This window comes from Canis aureus, chromosome 3 (genome assembly GCF_053574225.1).
Source record: "Canis aureus isolate CA01 chromosome 3, VMU_Caureus_v.1.0, whole genome shotgun sequence".
Lineage (NCBI taxonomy): Eukaryota > Metazoa > Chordata > Mammalia > Carnivora > Canidae > Canis > Canis aureus.
The window spans coordinates 41,133,668-41,157,607 of NC_135613.1; the positions used below are offsets into that span (position 1 = coordinate 41,133,668).

Genomic DNA, 23,940 nt, shown 5'->3' on the forward strand with positions numbered 1-23,940 from the left:
GTTTTAATGTTTTTGTTTTTTTTTTAAGATTTTATTTATTTATTCATGAGAGACATAGAGAGAGGCAAAGACATAGGCAGAGGGAGGAGCAGGCTCCATGCAGGGAGCCTGATGTGAGACTCGAGCCCAGATCCCAGGATCATGTCCTGGACTGAAGGTGGAGCTAAACCGCTGGGCCACCAGGGCTGCCCTCAGAACCCTTCCCCAGGGAGTCACACACCCTGTATTATCACCCTCTTGATTTGGTTCTCAGTTATCAGAACCTGAACATATCCATTCAACTCAATTTTGTGTGTTTTGGAATGTCTCTCTTCCACTTTCCCACTAGAATATAGACTATAACCTTGCTAGGGCAAGAATCTGATCTTCTTGTTCACAGATTTTTCTCCTGTACCCAGACTTTCAACTAGTAGGTACCAGGCCCTTCTGTAGAAGGAGGGAAGGAGTGAGTGAGCAGACTTGCCACCCTGGACTCTGGTGGCATTCTGTGTCTTGCTAGATGTTGGCTATCTCCGAAATTAGGAAGGGTGGGCCAAGCAGCTCAGGCAGGGGTTCTGGGTGGTTGGGCTCCCCAGGCATGATTTGCAGGGCTCAGATGGAGGTTGACTTGGTCAAAGTTATACAGCTAAGAAGCCATGCACCCATATCCAGTAGTGCCCAATGTGTGTGGAATACATGAAGAGCACGTTAACCTCAAAATAAAGAGCCACAGTGAAAGGCAAAGAAATGTTTATTTGGGATCAAAGAAGTGCAATTTGGGGAGCTCAGATTCAGGTAAATGTGCAAAGAGTGTCCTGCTTGTGGGGTGAAAGCAAGGGAGAAGGCAATGACCGGAGTTGAAGAAAAGAAAAAAATAAAGGAGGGGGGCAGCCTGAGTGGCTCAGAAGTTTAGCGCCGTCTTCAGCCCAGGTTGTGATCCTGGAGACCTGGAATCAAGTCCCATGTCGGGCTCCCTGGTGGAGCCTGCTTCTCCCTCTGCCTGTGTCTCTGCCTCTCTCTCTCTCTCTCTCCTCTGTGTCTCTCATGAATAAATAAATAAATCTTTTTTTTTTAATGTTTTTTATGGGTATTTTAACAGCTAAGCTACTCTGCAATATACATGGATTGACTACCGATTCTATCTTCAGAGAGTCCACAACCATCAGACTTGTGATCAGGATGTCCGTCCTGCTAACTTCTCAGTTGCTAACTAGACTGTCCAGAGTTTGGCCCCATTACACCAAAGGGGAGTGAGCAGTTTCTCTACTGGGGACTCTTTCTCTAAATTTTTAAATGGCTGCAATCATGTTTTCACATAGTCTTTTTAAGAAATTCCTCTGCCTCTCCGACATTTGTTAATAAAATCACTCAAATGGAACACATTAAAATCAGGGACCCTGGGTGGCTCAGAGGTTGAGCATCTTGATGCTCCACCCTCTGCCTGTCTCTGCCTCTCTCTCTCTCTCTGTGTGTGTGTCTCAAGAATAAATAAGTAAAATCTTAAAAAAAAAAAAAAAAGGAAAGGGTTCTGGAAGGCCTCTTGGAGGAGTTAACATGTGACCTGAGACCTGAAGATGGAAAGAAGTAGGAGGGCCCTCCACTCAGCGCAAAAATCCGGCACCATGGTCATGATCTTGGGTTACTGGGACATTTGCAGGCTGGCGCACGCCGCCCACCTGCTCCTGGAGTACACGGACTCGACTCGCACTACGAGGAGAAGAAGTACACGATGGGGGACGCTCCCGGCTATGACAGAAGCCAGTGGCTGAATGAAAAATTCAAGCTGGGCCTGGACTTCCCCAATCTGCCCTACTTAATTGATGGGGCTCACAAGATCACCCAGAGCAACGCCATCCTTCGCTACATTGCTCGCAAACACAACCTATGGGGAGACGGAAGAGGAGAAGATTCGTGTGGACGTTTTGGAGAATGAGGTTATGACACCGCATATACTTTGCCAGGATCTGCTACAGCCCTGATTTTGAGAAACTGAAGCCTGAGTACGTGAAGGCAAACCCTGACAAGATGAAGCTCTACTCACAGCTCCTGGGGAAGAGGCCCTGGTTTGCAGGGGAGAAACTCACCTACGTGGATTTCCCGGTTTCCGACATCCTTGACCTGCCCCGCATAGTTGAGCCCACTTCCCTGGACGTGCTCCCCAACCTGAAGGAGTCAAGGCTCGCTTTGAGGGCTTGAAGAGCATTTGTGCCTACATGAAGTCCAGCCGCTTGGTCCCAGGCCCTCTGTTTCTAAAGATTGCCAGGTGGGGCGACAAGTAAGGGGGCATGGGAGGAGATGCCAGCAAGGAGCTGGAGCTGTGCTTGCTGTGTACCAGAACAGGTGTCCTGCTTTTTTGCCCTTTGTTACAGTTTTTGTCCCCATGAAATACCTATTGAACCCCTTTTCTCCTTCCCAACCCTATTTTCATCAAGGCCCTTGACGTCAGCTCTCCACTTCAGCAATTTTCCTCCTTCCCCGGTGTTACCCCTCCGGCAGAGCCTGGCCCTGAGCTCCCCAGCACTGCCCTGAAGCCCGGTGTGACCTGGTGTGCCCGTGTTGCTCCCCCGGGGTGGTCCCTGCCCAGCCCTGCCTAATCTCCAGTAAAGCCTTGAGCACTATGGAAAAAAAAAAAAAAGAAAGAAAGAAAGGAAAAAAAGAAAAGAAGTAGGAGGTGGGGGCAGCCCGGGTGCCTCGTGGTTTAGGGCGGCCTTCAGCCCAGGGCGTGATACTGGAGACCCCGGAATCGAGTCCCAAGTCGGGCTCCCTGCATGGAGCCTGCTTCTCCCTCCACCTGTGTCTCTGCCTCTCTCTGTGTGTGTCTCTCATGAATAAATAAATAAAATCTAAAAAGAAAAAAAGAAGTAGGAGGTGAAAGAACTGGAAATACAATTCGCAAAGGAAACAGCTAGTGCAAAGGCCCTGAGGCAAGACTTTCGGTGTTTTCGGGAGAGGAAAAAGGAGACTGTATACCTGTAATGAGGAGCAGAACTAAGACAACGTGAAAGAGGGAGCCAAGATGGGATGTGGGGTTAGGGTTTTACTGTACCTGAAATAGGAAGGCACTCAGAAAGGAATGATGTGGAGAAGGGCCGCAGAGGGGCCACGGAGAGGGAGAGGGCGGACAGATTCAAGGGTTTGGATATGATTGTGGGGATTGAAGGAGAGAGAGGACTCGAGAATGAACGCGGGGCTTAGCGCCAGCAGGAACTAGGCAACTAGTGTGGCCCTTATTGAGATGTGAGCCTTTTGTCAGGGCTGGCGGAGGTGAGGGCGACGGGGGCGGGCTGGGGGGAGGTCCTGGGGGCGGGGTGGGGCACGCTGGGCCCGGGGCTCCGAGGACTCCGAGCGGAGGTTGGAGCTGGGGGGCGGGGGGCAGCGAGGGGAAGTCGGCAGGTGCTTCGGGACTGGAGGAGCGTGGGGTGGGGGGCGGGCGCGGGAGTGTAGGGCGCGAGGGGATTGGACTAGAATCTTCCCGACTCCGCCAGGGGAGGGGAGGAGCCGGCAAAACCGGCTGAGCCCCCCCCTCGCTCCTCCCTTGGCGCGCTGGTGCGTCCGCAGGCTGGGTCCCTTCTGCAGGTGAGGCTGGCCAGGTGCGGGGGGACGGGCGCCGCGGGGCCCCTCGGGCTCTGCACCCTGCTTTGTTCCCGACGGGCCGGTGGCAGAGGCCCCTTCCTCAGCCTCCCCTCCCCGCAGAGCAGCGGCGTTGGGGCACCCGGCGGCTCAGAAGAGCACGAGACGCTGGATGTCAGGGTTGTGAGTTCGAGACTCACGTTGGGTGGGGAGAGTTTAAAAAAAAAAAAAAAGGAAGAGAAGTAAAATAGCAGTGCCAGGAGGAGAAAGTGAGGCCAAGGAAAGGAGGCAATATTTAAGTACGGGCTTTAAAAGAAGGTTGGGGGGGGGGGTGCACCTGGGTGGCTCAGCGGTTGAGCGTCTACCTTCGGCCCAGGGCGTGATCCTGGAGACCCGGGATCGAGCCCCGCGTCGGGCTCCCTGCATGGGGCCTGCTTCTCCCTCTGCCTGGGTCTCTGCCTCTCTCCAACTCTCATGAATAAATACAATCTTTAAAATAAGTAAAAGGGTGGGGGAGGTGAACACTTCCTTGGTGTCTTTGGGGAGTGATGGAATGAGGGGAGCGCTTTGGAGCCTGGCGGACCTGGGTGTTAAGTCTGTCCCCTTTTCGTGGATGCCAGGCCTTGAACTTCATCCCCAACCCCGTCTTCGCAGTACTTCCCATAAACTGTACAAGTAAGGGAATAGGTTTGAAGGTAGTGACTTTTTCTGCATCGCCTTCATTGTTAGAAATGACTGAATTCTTTTTCAAACGGTGAATATATATTTACTGCCAAAGTGTCCTAGGAAATAGACCCCAACTAGCACAAAAAAGGAAAACCATCCTCTATCCCTGTCTCTCTGCTTGCCCCCCTCAGGCGGGGCCCTAGATCTCTGCCTTCCCCAGCAGGGCTCCTCAGCCTCCCCTCCCAGACTCTCAGTAACTTTGTATCTTTGCGTAAATTCCTATGATCTTGTAAATCGAAGCTAACACACAGCTAGAAAAGCAAAAGGCTAGAGAGGAGCTTCCCCCCTCCTATATACAAAGTGGAGTACTTCTCTGCATGCTAAACCTTAAACTTTAAATTCTGCATCATGGACTTTGCTTGAACTCTAGACACTGAGACTGCTGTGCAGGAGACCAAGTCCTGTTCTGCAGAGAACTTTCTTCCAAGTGATCGGTCTTCGCTGGGTACGCAGGTGAGACTTGGTGGAGCGGCTGAGAAGCTGGAGAAGTGGAGGGCAGGGGTGCATAGTTCAGAGTGAATTGGGCAATTGACCTTTGGACCGATGAGCTGGGAGTCTTGCAGCAGCTGGTGTAGGCTGGGAATCCTGTGCCTGGGGCCGTGGTTGTCTCCTGTTGGCCGGATCCCAGATTTGGTCACCCCTGGAAGTCGCAGGTGTTTCACAATTCAGTTGTTGCAGGTATCGGAAAATGCTTTTACCCTCCTATGTCAAATTAAAAGGTAGTTTAGACCCGCCACTCGGTTTTGTGAAATAGGTTAGGAAGATCGCACATTCTGTATCTCAAATGTATTATTTTGATGTCAAATGCTAAATTCCTCTCAGAGATGAATGAAAATAAATAGGTGGTCTCTTTCCTGCCCAAGATCCCAGACATCCTGAAATTATATCCACTCTGGCCTCACAATCCCTAATCAGGGAAGGAAACAGGATTTGCAGAGGCTGAGGCTGGAGCACCTTTAGCGAGTTTCTCCCCCACCCCCCCTCGATTTGGCGAGTTTCAGCTAGGTTTAGACTGCCCTCAAAAGCTTAGGAAAAATTGGGAGGTTTTTAATCAGTGCAGCCATGAGTTTGGATTTAGGTTTTAAGAAACTTTAATTTACCAGGGATAGCACTCTAGAGGCTGGAACCTGTTAGAAGGGGCGAGAAATCTTTAGCAATTGACACTCCCAAGGCCGTGGGGGGAGGGTCAGGGGATAAGTTTCCCCTTAATCTCCGGATGGACCATCTTGTTTTGGTTTGCATTTCCTTGGCCTTGACTGCTTTTTCATATGTTTATTATCTACTTGCATTTCCTATGTGGTGCATTTTCAAAGTGAGCAGCCAATTCTGTGGGGGGGGGGGGGTGTTTTGTTTCTTTTCTTTTCTTTTTTCTTTTCTCTTTCTTTCCTTTCTTTCTTTCTTCTTTTCTTTTCCTGAATGTGTTGGTGGTATTGCAGATTTCCTTTTAGCCAGAAAAAGAAGAGTTAATATTTCCCGGGCCATTCCCTGTGGCCACAGGGTTTGGTTTGCCATTGCATCATTGTGTGCTGTGTCTGGGTGTCTTTTCTGGGTGCAGGGGAGAAGAATAAAGGAAAAGACTAACTTGAACTCCTTCTAAACGGCATCATGCTTTTCCCATTTTAATTACCCAAAAGGTTCAGCAAATTCCCAGTGCCCCTTTCAGGCTGGAGAGGGCAGAGGTTGCCTCTGCATTGGCTGTAATCCATTTTCTAACACACTAGAATCTGTTCTGGTTTGCATTTTCCTGATTCATAAAATTGAGCATATTTTCATGTATACCATCCTTTTTCGTTTCTGCTGGTTCTTTGTGTATATATGAAAATTCTACTGCATGTGTTCTCTGCAGCTTGTTTGTTTTTTACTATATCAAGGACATTCCAAACCAAACCAGAGTGTTAGGTCTCCAAATATACTCTAAATGGCTGCTTATAGTTGCACCGCGTGGTGGATCGTGGTTCATTGTCTATGTGTTCTTAGGTACAGGTGGTTTTATTCCTGGTGTAGATTCTCAAGTGGAGAGTCCTTATGTATTATACCTGATTTTAAGAGGTTTTCCAATTTCCTGGAAAGTTGTAACTGCTCCCACTCCAGAGAGGTAAAAGGGATTCTTTTTTTTTTTCCCTAATCTTCTGGGATTGGGCAGCTTTTCATATGTTTGGTATTGCTTTGCAGTGCCTCTTTTTTTTATTTTAGCTTATTGATTTATATGAACTTTTACTACAAGAAACATTAGACTGTTGTTTTTTTTGTGTGTGCGTGGTGGTTTAGAATGTTATTCCCTCTTCTGTGAATCACTTACCTATTTTAGCTTACTGCCCCCCCCTTCTGTTTCAGCTTTTTTGCAGTTCAGAACTTTAATGAAAATTATCTGTTCTAGGGCAACCCGGGTGGCTCAGCGGTTTAGCGCCGCCTTCAGCCCAGGGTGTGATCCTGGAGACCCGGGATCGAGTCCCACATCATCGGGCTCCCTGCATGGAGCCTGCTTCTCCCTCTGCCTGTGTCTCTGCCTCTCTCTCTGTCTCTCATGAATGAATAAATAAAATATTTAAAAACAAAAAAAGAAAAGAAAATTATCTGTTCTAATGCTAATCTGATGAGGGGTTTGTGTTTTTACACAATGTGGATCAATACTTGATTAGAAGATTTTTTTAAAAATGTATTTAAGTACTCTCTACACCCACTGTGGGGGTCAGACTCAAACTGGGATATCAAGACTTGCCAGGCGCCCCTGAATAGGGGGGGTAGGAATGCAGAAAAGAAATGCACCAACTTTTTTTTTTTTTTTTAACCATGCAGCAAAACTTTTATTAACATTTTGAACAGCTATTGAGAAAACCAGTGATTCAGCTCTTACTAAAACTGGTAATTTCTAAACTTGAATTGGGGCAAATGGCTAGAGTGCAGAGCAATGCCATCATTGGGCACTAAGAATTCAAGATTGAAGAATTAACAGCCACCCCTCAGATGGAGAATCAGGTGGAGAGTTGACTTTTTCTGGATGTTGTAATCAGAAAGAGTGCAGCCATCTTCCAGCTGCTTGCCTGCAAAGATGAGCCTCTGCTGGTCAGGGGGGATGCCCTCTTTATCCTGGATCTTGGCCTTCACGTTTTCGATGGTGTCACTGGGCTCCACCTCCAGGGTGATGGTCTTGCCGGTCAGGGTTTTCACGAAGATCTGCATTTTGACCTGCTAACCAACGCAAGTCAATCACGTCCAGTCACCCCCACACCAACACCTTAACAATGCCAGCCGCCTCTGAATAAGTTTTGCTAGGATACTATTTATTTCCTTTAGCTTTTTTATTTTATTTATTTATTTTTAAGATTTTACTTATTTACTCATGAGAGACACAGGCAGAGGGAGAAGCAGGCCCCATGCAGGGAGCCCGACGTGGGACTCGATCCCGGGTCTCCAGGATCACACCCTAGGCCGAAGGCAGGCGCTAAACCGCTGAGCCACCCGGGCTGCCCAGCTTTTTTATTAACATACATTGGCAAAGGAGCTTTTTAGAAAATCCTTGCAGTGGATCATTTCTCATGCTTAATTTTGCACTTTGTAGTTTTTTTCTCTTTAAGGAAAATTCTTACTTTTGACTATATTGTTTATACTTTTAAATTTCTAGTAGTATTTTTGTTTTTTGTTGTTATTTTTAAGATTTTATATATTCACTCATGAGAGACAGAGAGAGGCAGAGACCCAGGCAGAAGCAGGCTCCATGTGGGAAGCCTGATGTGGGACTCCATCTGGGGACCCTGAGATCACACCCAAGCCAAAGGCTTGGGTCAACCACAGAGACACCCAGGTGCCCTTCTAATAGTATTTTTTGTAAGACCCACAAAGCAGTTTGTTTCATCTGGGAGACCTCGGTGATATTCTTTTTTCATTTTTTAAAAAGTTCTTTATTTTTCTTAAGGTTTTATTTATTTATTCATGAGACAGAGAGAGAGGCAGAGACACAGGCAGAGGGGGAAGCAGGCTCCATGCAGGGAGCCCAACGTGGGACTCGATCCCGGGTCTTCAGGTTCACACCCTGGACCAAAGGGAGATGCTCAACCGCTTGAGGCACCAAGGTGCCCTAAAAGCTTCAGTATTGTTGTAACTGTACTCATGGTGAACATAAAATATATGTAATTGTTTAATCACTCTTTATATGCCTGGATTACCATAATATTGTATGTCAACCATGCTTCAGGTTAAAAACAAACTTAAGTATTTTTTTTTTTAAAGATGTATTTATTTATTTATGACAGACATAGAGAGAGAGGCAGAGACACAGGCAGAGACACAGGCAGAGGGAGAAGCAGGCTCCATGTACCGGGAGCCCGACGTGGGATTCGATCCCAGGACTCCAGAATCGCGCCCTGGGCCAAAGGCAGGCGCTAAACCGCTGCGCCACCCAGGGATTCCCTTAAGTATTTTTTAAAAATAAAATTCAAACAAGTTTATTAAACAATTCAGGAACTGGGCTGCATCCTGTCTAGCAAATAGAGGGGAGCACCGAAGATCTGCAGAAAGGGAAAAGTTTTTAAAGGCTGGACAAGGAAGTCCTAAAGAGAAAAAGGATTAGTTCAGGTGAGGTCCCACCATCTGGGGACAAAAGCGTTTTAATAAGTGTATTGTCTCCTCGTCCTTTAGAAGAAAGAGAGGGCTCATGTGACAGATTATTGGTGCTGACCAGAAAATTCTTTTTTTTTTTTTTTTTCTAGATTTTGTTTATTTATTCATGAGACACACAGAGAGGCAGAGATACAAGCAGAGGCAGAAGCAGTCTCCATGCAGGGAGCCCGATGTGGGACTCGATCCTGGTACCCTGGGATCACTCCCTGAGCTGAAGGCAAATGCTTAACCACTGAACCACCAAGGCTTCCCTGACCAGAAAATTCTTGATCAACTTTTTAAAGGTTATCTTCCTGGGTTGAAACTGCAGTTATGTTAAGTATTCATGCAGTCTTGGTTTACTGAGTTGGGACTGTAACCTATGTGACACCATTTTGGGCCTTTTGAACTTCTTCTATCTCTTAAAAGATAAGAACATTTCTTAAATAACCACAGTATTATCACAGGTAATACCATTCATTAATATCATTTAATAGTTGGTCCACATTCAAAATTTCTGGCCCTTCCACGTTGATTTGCTTGACTGGGATCTGGATAAGGAATAGGTCCCCTTGGTCTTCTAACCTGGAATAGGTCCCCAGCCCCCATGTCACTGAAGTATTGAGGACTGTGGAGTCTTACACAGTGGACTTTATGCATTGCCTTCTCATTGTCGCCTCGACTAAGCGTCAGGTACAACTCCTGATGTTGGATTTTCTAGTTTATTTTATTAGGAGGAATGAATAACTAATATCGATCACTTTTTCTATTAGTAGTCATGTTTCTTTCTCTCTTTTGACCATTTCTCTGACTTAAGATTTTTTTGTATACGTTTTTCCTTTGACCTCCTGCTGCTCATCATTTGAGTTTTGTCATAAGTGAATGGTAGGTTTAAGATATTTTGCAACTATTAATGTTTTCTTTTTTGAGCAGTGTAGTACATTACATGTATAAATTATTTGCTTTTAAACTTCTAGCAGCTTAAGAGATTTTGAGAGGGTGAGAGAGAGCGTGAGCGAGCAGGCCTGTGTGCACACACACCAGCAGGGGGCAGGAGAGGGAGAAACAGACTCCCTGGTGAACACCTGTCCAACATGGGGCTCCACCCCAGGATCCCAAGATCATGACCTGAGCCCAAGTCAAATCCTTAACCAACAGAGCCATCTACATACTCCACCTCTTTTTTTTTTTTAAAGTAGGCTTCATGCCCAGCATGGTGCTTGAACGCACAACCCTGAGATCAAGAGCCCTAAGCTCTCCAACTGAGCCGGCCAACTGCCCTTCTTAGGGCATTTTTTAGTGTGACCAAACACACAATATAAAACTTACTGTAACTATTCTTTAAATGTAAAATTCACTGGCATTAAACATTTATTTGCATTATTGTGCAACCATCCCCATCCTCAATCTCCAAACTTTTATTTTCCCAAACTGAAATTCTACCATTAAACACAATCTCCCTATTCCCCCTCCCCGCAGCCCCCTGGCAAGACCATTGTACTTTCTTATTCTGTGAATTCGATGATGTTTAGGTACCTCATGTAAGTAGCCTCATACAGTACTTGTCCTTTTGAGACTGGCTTAGCATGTCTTCAAGGTTCATTTATGTTGTAGCAAGTTATCAGATGTTTCTTTTTTTTTAAAAAAAAATATTTATTTATTTATTCATGAGAAACCGAGCGAGCGCGCGCGAGAGCGGCAGAGGGAGAAGCAGGCTCCATGCAGGGAGACCGACGTGGGACTTGAACCTGGGTCTCCAGGATCACGCCCTGGGCTGAAGGCAGTGCTAAATGGCTGAGCCACCCGGGCTGCCCAGATGTTCCTTTTTAAGGCCGAATAATCCATTGTATGTGTATGCCACATTTCCTTCCTTCATCTTTTGAAGGTGTCTGTACAAATTACTTAGTTCTTGTTTTTAGTTTTTTTTTTTGTTTTAAAGATTTTATTTACTCATCAGAGACACAGGCAGAGGGAGAAGCAGGCTCCATGCAGAAAGCCTGATGTGGGACCTGATCCCAGGACTCTGGGATTATAACCTGAGTTAAAGGCAGACACTTACCACTGAGCCACCTAGGCATCCCTTGTTTTGAGTTCTTGTGGTTAAATATCCAGAAGGGGCATTGCTGGATCATATGGTCATCCTGTGTTTCATTTTAGGAGGAGCCACCTTATTGTTTTCCATAGCAACTCCCTGCATTCTTGAATAAACCGACTTGATCTTGGTGTATCCTTTTAAATAGTGTTGGATTTTATCTGCTGCTATTTTCTTTCTCTCTCTCTCTCTTTTTTTTAAGACTTTATTTATTCATGAGACAGGCAGAGGGAGAAGCAGGCTCCATGCAGGGAGCCCGACATGGGACTTCATCCCAGGTCTCCAGGATCAGGCCCTGGGCTGAAGGCAGTGCTAAACTGCTGAACCACCCGGGCTGCCCTTCTTTTTTTTTTTAAGGATTTTATTTATTTCTCTGAGAGAGTTAGAGTGCGAGCAGGAGGAGTAGCAGAGTGAGAGGGAGAAGCAGGCTCCACCCCCCTGAGCAGGGAGCCAATGTGAGGTGGACCCCTATCCCAGGACCCTTAGCTTGGGGGGACCATGACCTGAGCCGAAGGGAGATGCTTAACCAATGACCCACCCAGGTGCCTCTAACCTTTACTATTTAAATGCCATACATAGAAAGACTCACTTTTAAATTTATGCTATCATAACTTTTCATATTTTGATTTTTCTAGAATGAGAAATTTTTGAACCGTGTGACTATAAGTGTGTATCCTTTTTGTCCCAATATGAATGACCTATTAGCTGCTCCTATGATTCTTTTTTTTTTTTTTTTTTTGTAAGATTTAATTTATTTATTCATGAGAACACACAGAGAGGATTGAGAGAGAGGCAGAGACACAGGCAGAGGGAGAAGCAGGCTCCATGCAGGGAGCCCAACATGGGACTCGATCCCGGGTCTCCAGGATCACGACCTGGGCTGAAGGTGGCGCTAAACCACTGAGCCACCCGGGCTGCCCTCCTATGATTCTTATATCCCTTTTTGTAGTAGTCCCTAAAGTTCTTTTTTTTTTTATGCAGACAAGATATTTCATGCTAATTTTTTCTAACTAATAAACAATTTTTGGAGCAGTTTTAGGTTCACAGCACACTGAGTGCAAAGTACAGAGAACTCCTCCCATATGCTCCCTGCCACCACGCACATGCAGCCTCTGTGATCAGCATCCCACACCCTAGTGGCACATTTGTTACCATCATTGAATTTACATCGATATATATCATCATCACCCAGAGTCCGTCGGTTGCATTAGGGTTTATTCTTGGTGAGTGAATTTTCTGAGTTTCTGTGACTTTTGACAACTGGGTGACATGTATCTGCCACTGTATCATACAAAAGAATTTCACTGGGACACCCCAGTGGCTTAGCGGTTGAGCGTCTGACTTTCGCTCAATGGCCTGATCCCAGAGTCCCCAGATCCAGTCCCACCCACATCAGGCTCCTATTTGGAGCCTGCTTCTCCCTCTGCCTGTCTCGTCTCTGCCTCTCTGTGTCTCTCGTGGATAAATAAGTAATAAAATCTTTTTAAAAAACAACAAAAGAATTTCACTATCCTAAAAATCCTGTGTTCTTGCCTGTTTATCTCCCTCCCCTCAATTCCTGAGAACTGATCTTTTTCTCTCTGTAGTTTTGACTTTTCCAGAATGTCATGTAATTGGAAACCTACAGTATGTAGCCTTTCCAGGTTGGTTTCTTTGACTTAGTAATATGCATTAGTCTCCTCCATGTCTTCTATGGCTTACTAACTCCTTTCTTTTTAGCAATGAAGAATAGTAACCACAGTTTATCCACCTACTGAAAGATATCTTGGTTCCTTCTCAGTTAAGGCTGCTAGGGCAGCCCTGGGTGGCTCAGCGGTTTAGCGCCACCCTCCACCCAGGGCATGATCCTGGAGACCCAGGATCGAGTCCCCTGTCAGGCTCCCTGCATGGAGCCTGCTTCTCCCTCTGCCTATGTCTCTCATGAATAAATAAATAAACTTTAAATAAATAAATAAATAAATAAATAAATAAATAAGCAAGCCAGCCTCTCGGGGTGGACGCAGGTTTTGTATGGATACAAGTTTTTTCACTCCTTTGGATGAATTACAAAGGAGCATGATTGTAGGGTCATCTGGTAAGAGTATGTTTAGTTTTGCAAGAAACTGCCATAGTGTCTTCGAAAGTAGCTGTAATATTTGCATAATATTATTTGCATCAATAGAGTGAATGCATGTTCCTGTTACTCTGCATTCTTATCAGCATCTGATGTTAGTAGTTCAGATTTTGGCCATTCTGATAGGCGTGTTGTGGTATCTAGTTATTTTAATTTGCATTTACCTGATGACACACAATGGAGCATCTTTTCATATGCTGACTTGCTGTTTGTAGATCTTCCCTGGTGCAATGTCTCTTCAAGTCTTTTGCCTATTTTTTTAATCAGGTTGTTCATTTTCTTTGGACTAGGTTGTAGGAGTTTCATGTATATTTTGGATAACAATCCTTTATCAGATAGGTCTTTGGGAAATATTTTCTCCCAGTAAATGGCTTATAGCATCTTCTTAAGTCTCACGCTGATATGATTTTTTTTCCTTTGTTTTTGGAATGTTTGTTGGTTATGGAGTTAACTGCCTATGGGCATATGAATCACAAATGTGTATCTGCAGAGCAGAAACTAGGTTGGGTTCTAGACATGCTTATCTGGTTCTCTTAATTATTGCAAGAGCACTTCACACTTCATGAGTTCAACAAAATGTGTACTCTTCCTTTAAAACCTGGCTTTTTCCTGACCTTCCCCATTTAGAAGCCAGATCCACCAGAGCCGGCCCTCCTGCTCCCTCCCTCCGTGGGTTACCCTTCCAAGACGCTTGCTCCAGCCTTGCAGGTAGTTTCTCCCCTGCGTGAAATGTACTTGCTTCTGTTCTTTGCTATGTAACTGCTGCTTATTTCTCAGATTCCATATGAACTACTTCTGCAGGGGAAGCCTTCCTGAGTCTCCCTTGAATACATAAAATGACACCTGGTATAGACACTTATGACCCTTGACCCCGTACTTTGTAAGTGGGCACAATGGCGATTTGATACTTGTTTCTCCCTAGATATTTACCCCCTTTCAGGGGAGGCTTCACATCAGGGTTTTGTTTTGTTTTGTTTTGTTTTGCTTTCTCTTTGTGGGGAAAGGGGGGCAGAGGGATGGAGGGAGACTCTTAGGGAGGTTCCATGCTCAGCACCAGCTTGATGCAGGGCTTCATCTCTGATCTCAGGACCTGAGCTGAAAACAAGAATTGGATACTTAGGGATGCCTGGGTGGCTCAGCGGTTGTTTCTGGAGACCAGGGATCAAGTCCCACATCGGGGCTCCCTGCATGGAGCCTGCTTCTCCCTCTGCCCCTGTCTCTGCCTCTTCCTCTCTGTGTCTCTCATGAATAAATAAATAAAATCTTTAAAAAGAAATTAAAAAAAAAAAGAATTGGACACTTAACTGAGTGAGCCACCATGCGCCCCTCTGTGTCAGTTTTTTACTCAACATCTTTTTCCTTTCCTATCCAGCACAGTAACTAGTATACAGTCCCTCACTAAGTGTGGGTAGTGGGCAGCGCCTCAGTGATTGAGTGGATTGGGCATCTGACTTCAGCTCAGGTCATGATCCCAGGATCCTGGGATTGAGCCCCAAGTCAGGCTCCATGCTCAGATGGGAGTCCATTTCTCCCTCTCCCTCTGCCCCTTCCCCACCCAGCTCATGCTCTCACTCTCTCAAAGAAATTAAACCTTTAAAAAAGAAATAAATGTTTCTGGGAACTTATGCTCATGTCTGAATTCAGAAATTTTATCGATATTATATATAGATATATATGCATCTTTTATTAACCTTGCACCCGACCCGATGATTTTTTTTTTCAGTCAGATGACTTCATTCCAGTGAGAGTTATCTATTGCTATGATCTGTGTTTTTTATCCCTCCATTCGATGCTTGAAAGGTTTTCTGGTTCGGTTCCTCAAAGTTACTATTAGTACTCATGAGTCCTATTAACCTTTACTCTTCGGCTCATCTTCTTTGATAATCGCTAGCACTTTTGTTTATTTACCCTAATCTCCTTCCATTAAGTTGCTAAATTCTCTTACAGAGGAGGGAATTTTTCTTTTCATACCTGTAAGTTCAAGCAGTTTGAGTCTTGAAGGCAGGTGGTACAACTGTTAGTGTATCAGCAGCAAAGTCAAGTGGGTAGCTATGTTTTGCAGAGGAAAAGATTCAGGAACAGGCATCCCAGCTGTTGTCCAAAGCGTGTGTATTGTGCATACCTGCTTCCTATCCTTGTTAACTAAGTGATGAGGAATGGGGGTGGTTTGTTCCTTTACACCACGCAGGGTCAGGACCACAGGGTGGAATGCTGAAAAACAAAAATGAACAACCGGAGTCTCCTCATGCAAAGATAAAGGGGCCTTTGTGAGGTGGGAGTAGGCATGGGTTTTCTGCTCCTCTCAAATCCATATTTGCATTCTGGAAAGTAATATTCTGAATTGACTTGAGAGCTGGGTATTTTTTTTTTTTTTTAAGATTGATTTATTGATGTGAGAGGGAGAGCCTGTGGAGCGGGGGCAGAGGAAGAGAGAGAGAAAGAGAATCTCAAACTCCCCACTGAGCACAGAGCTCCAAGCCCCCAGAGATCATGACCTGAGCTGAAATAGAGTCATGCTCTTGGGCAGCCTGGATGGCTCAGTGCTTTAGCACCACCTTCAGCCCAGGGCCTGATCCTGGAGACTCGCACGTTGGACTCCCTGCGTGGAGCCTACTTCTCCCTCTGCCTGTGTCTCTGCCTCTCTCTCTTTCTGTGTGTCTCTCATGAATAAATCAATAAAATCTTAACAAACAAACAAACAAACAGATCTTAAACGACTGAGCCACCCAAGCGCCCCGAGAGCATGTTTAAAGAAATTAAAGTCTTAATGTTAACTATCTCTGCATCAAAGAAAGGGCCTTCTCTTTCCATTTTGTATAAGATTCTATTCAAGTCCTTAAACTTTAAGAATTGGGTATGGTACATTCATTTTAGTAATGTCTATTTTCTTGTACTCTGTTTAATCCTCACAGAGAACACAGGCAGCAAAGTTAATAGTATAGGAAACTGGTCAATTTCTGTCATTCGTTTTCATCTACTATTTGGTTGATTTATGGCATTGAAAGCTTTACTTGAGTGTGGTCTTAATAATCTTTTATGAATTTTGAATTCTTTTTTTTTTGTTAGTATGCATACACCCATCTTGTCACCCTTTGTATTAAATTGTGGTGGAGTTCTCATACTATGGTATACTTAACCACATTCATATTCTTGATTATTGTGCTTCTCAAGAATTCATCAGTAAATGAGTTTCTGTTTTTGTTTTTATATTTCAGATGATATATATATTATAAAGATTTTTGAGTTTGGGAAAGTCTAGCAGACCTGCAAGAACAAAAGTTACTCTTCAGGAAAATAAAACAACATATCCACAATGTCCATTGCAGAGTCAGAAATTGTTAGACTTGCAAAGAAACAGGAATGTAGCAACCATAGGGAAGGCATTCAGTTGCTAGAAGACCAGGAGATGGCTCAGGTATTAGATTTAAAAGGCAAAGATGTGTCAGCAGTTATGCTGATGAAGTTTAAAGGCTTGATGGAAAGCCTGGAGTTAATGGTTGAAGAGATAAGGGAATCCTTTAAAAATGACCTAATGGAAATTTTAGGAGTAGAAAGTAAAGTACCTGAAGTGAAAAATAAAAACAACACCAATACCAGAAAGGAGTGGCAACAAATAAAAGGCTCAACCACACAAAAACCATGTTCGGTAGAGAAAATAGAAGGAGCAAACTCTGACATAGTTGAAGATACTGAAAATGTGGCTTCTAAAAGAAAAGAAATAAGTGAACTGAGTAGCAAATTAGACAAACCTGAGGACTACAGTGTGGACCAAGGCAAGGAATTGTCCCATGATGAATCACAAAATGACAAAGTCCTGGAAAGTGTGGAGGAAACCAGAGGCAATTTAGACAACACTTGTGAAGATTGTATCATCCTTACAGAAGTAACACAAGAGAACCAAGAGATTGGAGAAGATGAACAGGTCAAAGAAAAAAGAGAGGAAAAAATCCCTCAGAATTTAGAGAATAAAGAGAAAACTCTAAAAGCCTCCAGAGAAGATGAAGGAGCAGTACTTAGGTTGACAGCAGACTTTTCATCAGCAACACTGGACGTTAGTAAGCAATGGAGTAATGTCTTCAACATTCTGAGGGAAAATGATTTTGAACCTAAAGTTCTATGCCAAGTTAAGTTAACATTTAAGTGTGATGGTGAAGTAAGGACCTTTTCAGATATGCAAAGTCTCAGCAATTTTACTAGCCAAAAACCATTTATGAACAAATTACTGAAAGGTGTACTCCCACAAAATGAAAAAATAAAGAAAGGAAGAAGTTACGGAATTCAAGAAAAAGTGGTAAGTATACAGATCTGTGGAGCTTATATGCAGAGAATAAGTAATAGTTGGTAAAGTTCTTCTAGAGTTTAAACCAATTTTTAAGAAATAATTAAAAGTAAAAGCAATGACCTTAAGAGTAATGACTTCAAGGCTTTTTTTCTTTTAATGGGTGGTGTTGGAAGATTGGAAGAGGTTAGATTTGAGAAGAGTTTGTACATCATCATTACAGATGTTAAAAGAAAAATTTAAATGTTATGTATTTAAGGGTAAACACTAGGATAGTCGCTTTTAAATCATTAAAAGGGAAAAATAGAAACAAACAGTTGAGTAAATTCAGTTAAAAGCCCTCATGCAGTGGGATTATGAAAAAAATGACCAAATAGAAGTGTGTTCAACTTTCAATTTATAAATTTTTTTTTTTTAATTTTTTTTTTATTTATTTATAATAGTCACACAGAGAGAGAGAGGCAGAGACATAGGCAGAGGGAGAAGCAGGCTCCATGCACCGAGAGCCCGACGCGGGATTCGATCCCGGGTCTCCAGGATCGCGCCCTGGGCCAAAGGCAGGCGCTAAACCGCTGCGCCACCCAGGGATCCCCCAACTTTCAATTTATAAAGTAGTCCTAAATTGTCTTCATTGGTAGTCAGGGAAAAGTAAATAAATCTATTTTACTAAAGCCTATTCTAGGGTTCATTATGTTGATATCTAGCTGTTACCCATTCCATGTATAAAGATCTTGGTTTCTTAGATTATGTTCCCATGTATTTGATTTCATTGAAAACACATTAGGTTATTTTCTGAATATTTTTTGTGATCCCAATCTTAAAAGGTAGTTCCTGTGGTATATTGTAGACATTCTCTATCTCCCATCTTCAGTGTGTGTATATTTCTTATATTTGTCTGTGATGTAAGACCGTAGTCTAGTTTCATTCTTTTGCATGTGACTGTCCAGTTTTCCCAGCACCATTTATTAAAGGGACTATCTCCCTTGCATATTCTTGCCTCCTTTTTCCATATATTAGTTGACCATATACATGTGAGTTTGTTTCTGGGCTCCCTATTCTGTTTACATTGATTTGTATGTTTTTGTGAACTATCCTGCAATACCATACTGTTTTGATTACTATAGTTTTGTAATTCGGTATGAAATCAGACTGTGATGACTCCTGCCTTATTCCTTTTCAAGACAGCTTTGGGTATTTGTGGTCTTTTGTGATTCCATACAAATTTTAGGATTGTTATATTCCTATGAAAAATGGCATTGGAATTTTAGTAGAGATTGCATTGAATCTGCAGATTGCCTTGAGTAGTATAGACATTTTAACAATATTCTACCAATTAATGAGCACAGAATACCTCCATTTATTTGTATCCTCAGAGGCCTGTATCCTATGCCAGTATTTTTTTAAAGATTTTATTTATTCATGAAAGACAGAGGGGCAGAGACATAGTCAGAGGGAGAAGCAAGCTCCCCATGGGGTCCTGGGATAATGACCTGAGCCAAAGGCAGATGCTCAACCACTGAGCCACTCAGGTGCCCCCCAAGCCAGTATTTTCGATGTGTTTTCAAAAGAATACCCAATTCTTTTGCCCTCCCAACATTTTGAAGTGTAAAATATTTCTAAAATGACAGTCTAGAATTAGGAAATATACTTGGATCAACAAATTCTTTGAGAATTCACCTAACCTCAGAATTTAACTGTTCCCCAGAGATTTACACAGATGAGGTACCCAACCTGTCCTGGACAGTTGATGGGGAGGAGGGGTGGAAGGACAAATAGTGATCAGCTAGCCCTAAATACAGAAGAGTCTGTAACAGAGGGAGCATTAAAAAGCTCAGAGGTACGTACAGGGTTTCAAGGAATATTATGAGCCAATTTCTGTATTAGAGATAACTATCTCAGGCTCAGTACCTAGGTTGTCATATTTAACCCTCCCAACAATCTGAAATAGTGCTGTCTTATTTATTATTTATTTATTTATATTTTTAAAATATTTTGTTTTTCCATTCATCAAAGAGAGAGAGAGAGGCAGACACACAGGCAGAGGGACAAGCAGGCTCCATGCAGGGAGCCCGACATGGGACTCAATCCTGGGTGTCCAGGATCAGACCCTGGGCTGAAGGTGGTGATAAACTGCTGAGCCACCGGGCTGCCCCTCTTTATTTATTCTGTTAGTGCTGTCTTTAGATGCTGTTCTAGAGGGCAAGCTGATGCACCAGTAGCAAATATGACAGCTGGATTTGAACAAGCCAATCTTTTTAAAGTAGTCTTCATGTCCAAAGTGGGGTTTGAATTCATGACCCTGAGATTGAGTCACGTGCTCTACCAAATGAGCCTGTACTACTAACCAAAACATGCTTTCCTTTTGAGTAATGTGGTTGGAGCTTGAACTACAAAGAGGGATATTTAAGAAATACTAGATTTACTTTTATTTCCTTTGAGGAAAAAATAAATATGAATATTGGGCTTTTTGTTTGTTTGTTTGTTTTGGTAGTGTTCCTGAAGTTAGAGAAGTGTCTACCTTAGGGTCCTGCATGTAATCAGACGTTGACCTAACAAGTTGTTTTTGAGAGTCAGTGTTGGGAATATAGAAGGAACACACTAAATGTTATGACCCCATGGAAATTTGCAAATGCTGCACCAATACCAGGTGTGATGGGGTGATCAGAAGGGAAACTTATTTGAGGACCTAAGCATTCAAGAATAAGTAATACTTAAATAATTTTTTAGATATTTGGTAATTGTTAAGATGGTGGTCCTATTAAACTTAAAGAGTGAAAGCATTGATTCCTTTAAAAGATACAGGATACAAAGTTTTGTTTTCTTTTTTTTTTACTTCAGGAAAAAACTCGATTAGATTCAAAGAATGGAGCTGAGGGGGAAGTCAGTGATGGCTTGAGCTTTCTCTTTGTTAAAGAAGTAAAGGTTGCTGAGCCAGAGGAGGTGAAGAATTTAGAGATGCCAGAAGAAGACTCTTCAGAGCTGGAAGATGAGGAAGAAGAGGCTTCGGGCCTGGAGGAAGAGGAAGAAGAGACTTCAGGGCTAGAGGAGGAGGAAGACACTTCTGAGCTGGAAGAAGAGGTGGGAAATGAGGCTTTGGCGCTGGAGGAGGAAGGAGAAGAGGAGGCTTCAGTATCCTATAAGAAACCAGCTTCAACATTTCAGTGTCATTCTGTGGTAAATACAAAATATGGAGTTGAGGAAAAAAACAGTAATGACTTGGAGATTGTTTTAATTGAAGAGGTAGTAGAAGATTCTGACCCAGAGGAGGAAGAAGGTTCAGAGTGGGAAATGGAAGTAGTCTTATCTTGGGAGGAAGGAGAGGACTCTGAAGTAGAAAATATAAAGACTGCTTCCCAGATTGAGAAAAAAGAGGCCTCAGATGGACTTAAAGAAATTGCCTGTGATTATTTGGCTCGGGACTTTGAGAAGAAAAAACTGGTGAAATACCAGATGGTACAAAAAGCCCAGAATAAAGAGGAAACAGCTATGCCCAGAAACCAAGGAATTGGGACAGTCTGTCGTACCTTGCGTTTGGCCTCTCCCTCAACATCACTAGAGCTAAGTCCTGATAAGCAGAAAAGGCATTTAAGTACAAATTTGAGTACTCCATCAGGGATCACCAAATTTTTAAGGAAAACTGAGAAAGGGCGACACAAAACCCTACAAACAGATGCACAAACGTCTAAAGAAACAGACTTAATACAAGAAACAGAAGAAAACTTTAGAAGAAATATACATACCAACTTTAGAGAGCTACAGGAGGAGGTTGCCAATATTAAAAATTCTCTTCCAGAGGTCTTAGAAATAAGTTCTATAGATGTTCTGAATAGCAGAATAAATATACTTGAGGAGAGAATGGACAGCCTAGAAGATCGTATTGAAGAATTCTCTAAGGATACAATGCAAATGGCCAAACAGATAATAAATAAAGAAAGGTCAAGAGACATAGAGGATAGATCGAGAAGTTCCAACATCCGTTTGATAGGAATTCCAGAAAAAGATAATAAAGAGAATGGAGCAGAAGAAATAATTAATGAAATCATTGAAGAAAACTTTCCAGAGCTAAAGGATTCAAGTCCTGCGGTTGTCAGTGCTTATCGAATACCTAGTAAGATTGATGAGAAGAGACTCACTCCTAGACACATCTTGGTGAAATTTGGGAATTCTAGTGACAAAGAAAAAATCCTAAAGGCTTCCAGAAAGAGAGAAATAACATACAGAGGAATGAGAATCAGACTGACCGCAGATTTATCATTGGACACTCTAGATGCTAGAAGTCAGTGGAGCAATATAATACAAATTCTGCAGGCAAAAGGCTTTACACCTAGAATCCTATACCCAGCCAAATTGGCATTTGATTTTGAAGGTAAAATGAAGACATTTTTTGATACTGAAGAGTTCACAAAGTTTGTTTCCTGCACACCGTCTTTGAAAGAATTACTGGAGGATATACTTTAGCCATCTAGGATGAGTATAATAAACCTGTACACACAGTACATATTACCTTCCTCTCACAGCAAAAGCCAAAAAGGAAAACAAAAATAAAATGCCACAATCCTTCCCAGGAGGATGGATCGTGAACAGTATACTTTGGGGAGAAGGGGAAAGGAACTTTACAGATGCTTCTTAGATGTTGGTGAAGTTAAAGGGTGTATTAAAATTAGTGTTAATCATTTTAGCTTCTGTAGGAGTAGGCTTTCCAAACTACTGGGGAGAGGGAGAGAATCCATGTAAACAGGAAGAGGTGGGGTGAAAGCAATAGAAAAGCACAGGAAAAAAGATAACAGTATAAGTAGGGAAAGATGCAAAACTTGAACTTTTATTGCAAGAAGATATTCAACTTTATATCCTTTATCATGATGTGAATCTTCAATCTGTATATTAAACCTTTTTCCTTTGAATATGCTTCCTTTGGTTACTTTTCTACTTTACATTTTCTGGTATATTTTGTCATTCCATAGTTTATAATCTTTACCTTTTATTGTGGAAACCCATCCAGTGGAGAGGTCAAATCTTTCCTAATGTTGGACATTAATGTATTTTCAGTTGTTAAATGATTTAGAGTAAATTGATTTGCAATGTGTGGATAAGAAACGAAAGAGGATGAAGTAACCATTTCACGGCTTTTGCTATTATACGGGCTTATTTAGCATATTTAATTTTTAAAAAGTCATCTGTTCTAACTCTGACCTTCATGGACCTTTCTGCAAACTGATTGCTATTGCAAATTCCCTGGCCTCCGTACACCTGGCTTTGAGTTCTTACTCTACTGTGTGACCCGAGGTAAGTTACTAATGATGCCACTTGAATCTCCAGTTCCTTCATCTGTAACTGGGTTCATTCCTTCCTCATGGGTTTCTTGTAAAATTCTGCAAGATGACACTTGTGCCCAATATAAGAATCCTCAGTAGATGGGAAAGCCTGCTTCTTCGCCAGTAGATCTAAAGTAAAGCTGATTGCCCTTCTCCCAGTTGTTGATTTTATTTTTAAGCTCTCCAGCCAACATACAGCCCCAACATTCAAGAATTGCCTGGTCTATACCAACTGAGCCAGCCAGGCACCCCCCAGTTGATTTTATTTTTATATTTTAAAAGATTTTTATTTGTTTATTCATGAGAGACACACACAGAGAAGCAGAGACACAGGCAGAGGGAGAAGCAGGCTCCATGCAGGGAGCCCCATGTGGGACTCGATCCGGGGTCTCCAGGACCATGCCCTGGGCTGAAGGCAGGTGCTAAACCCCTGAGCCACCCAGGCTGCGCACCCCCCTCTCCGGCCGCCCCCCTTCCCCCAGTTGATTTTTAAGAGTGCTACCACAGGAGGCCATTTTCTGTTGAGTTGGGAATGAGTGGGCCAAAAAACAAGATGTTTAGTCAGAGGTATTCCATTATCTTTCTACTCTGCTGCATTTCATTTGCTATGTCTGGCTTACAGGCTTTTCTCCCCGCAATTTTTCTTTACTTTGTAATGGGCAGCCCAGGTGGCTCAGTGGTTTAGCTCGACCTTCAGCCCAGGATGTGATCCTGGAGACCTAGGATTGAGTCCTACGTCAGGCTCCCTGCATGGATCCTTTTTCTCCCTCTGCCTGTGTCTCTGCCTCTCTCTCTGTCTCCTGAATAAATAAATATAATCTTAAAAGTACTTTTTGCTCTTGTGAGATGATACAAGGTGTTGAGAAATTAGCACAGTCTCCTATACCTTTTACCCTTCCCCCAGTGATAACATCTTGCATAATTGAGTTAAATCACAAGGAAGGATTCTTCTCTAGATTTCTTTGTAGGAAGCATGATCCTATCACTACCTTGATTTCCAACTTTTAGTCTCCAGGATTGTGTTTTTGTTTCAAGCCACCTGTTTGTCATACTTTGTTATAGCAGCCCCAGGAAACATAATACAGTGCTCATGAACTCTGTTACAAGGGCCAAGCATTGCATTCTTCTAGACTACTAATAACCTGTTTTGTAAATGATAACAGGTCAAGCAACAATTCCGCTGTTGCCAGTACACTTTAAGTGACCAGATTAACAAGCCCATACTTTTCGTAGTACCCTTCAACATGGATGCTTAAATTGACATAGTCTTAGA

At 43.1% G+C, this 23,940-nt stretch overlaps 2 protein-coding genes and 1 pseudogene across 4 annotated transcripts; 2 read left to right on the plus strand and 1 right to left on the minus strand.

Moving 5' to 3' along the window:
* Positions 1-1,132: 1,132 nt before the first annotated feature.
* LOC144305174 (glutathione S-transferase Mu 1 pseudogene) lies at positions 1,133-3,036 on the plus strand (annotated as a pseudogene).
* Positions 3,037-3,434: 398 nt separating this feature from the next.
* Positions 3,435-22,256, plus strand: L1TD1 (LINE1 type transposase domain containing 1). Of its 3 annotated transcripts, XM_077892037.1 has the most exons (5): positions 3,435-3,555; positions 4,646-4,728; positions 13,704-13,784; positions 16,292-17,367; positions 20,194-22,256. In XM_077892037.1, the coding sequence occupies exons 4-5, from the start codon at positions 16,390-16,392 to the stop codon at positions 21,811-21,813; spliced, it is 2,598 nt and encodes an 865-aa protein (XP_077748163.1). In that variant the 5' UTR covers positions 3,435-3,555; positions 4,646-4,728; positions 13,704-13,784; positions 16,292-16,389; the 3' UTR covers positions 21,814-22,256. The 3 variants fall into 3 exon arrangements, with proteins under 3 accessions (XP_077748163.1, XP_077748164.1, XP_077748165.1); XM_077892038.1 differs by lacking the exon at positions 13,704-13,784; XM_077892039.1 differs by lacking the exons at positions 3,435-3,555; positions 13,704-13,784 and having other exon boundaries at positions 4,518-4,728.
* Positions 7,046-7,503, minus strand: LOC144305175 (ubiquitin). The gene has a single exon (XM_077883837.1). It carries the CDS (start codon positions 7,453-7,455, stop codon positions 7,222-7,224), a length of 234 nt encoding a protein of 77 aa, XP_077739963.1. The 5' UTR covers positions 7,456-7,503; the 3' UTR covers positions 7,046-7,221.
* Positions 22,257-23,940: the final 1,684 nt, after the last annotated feature.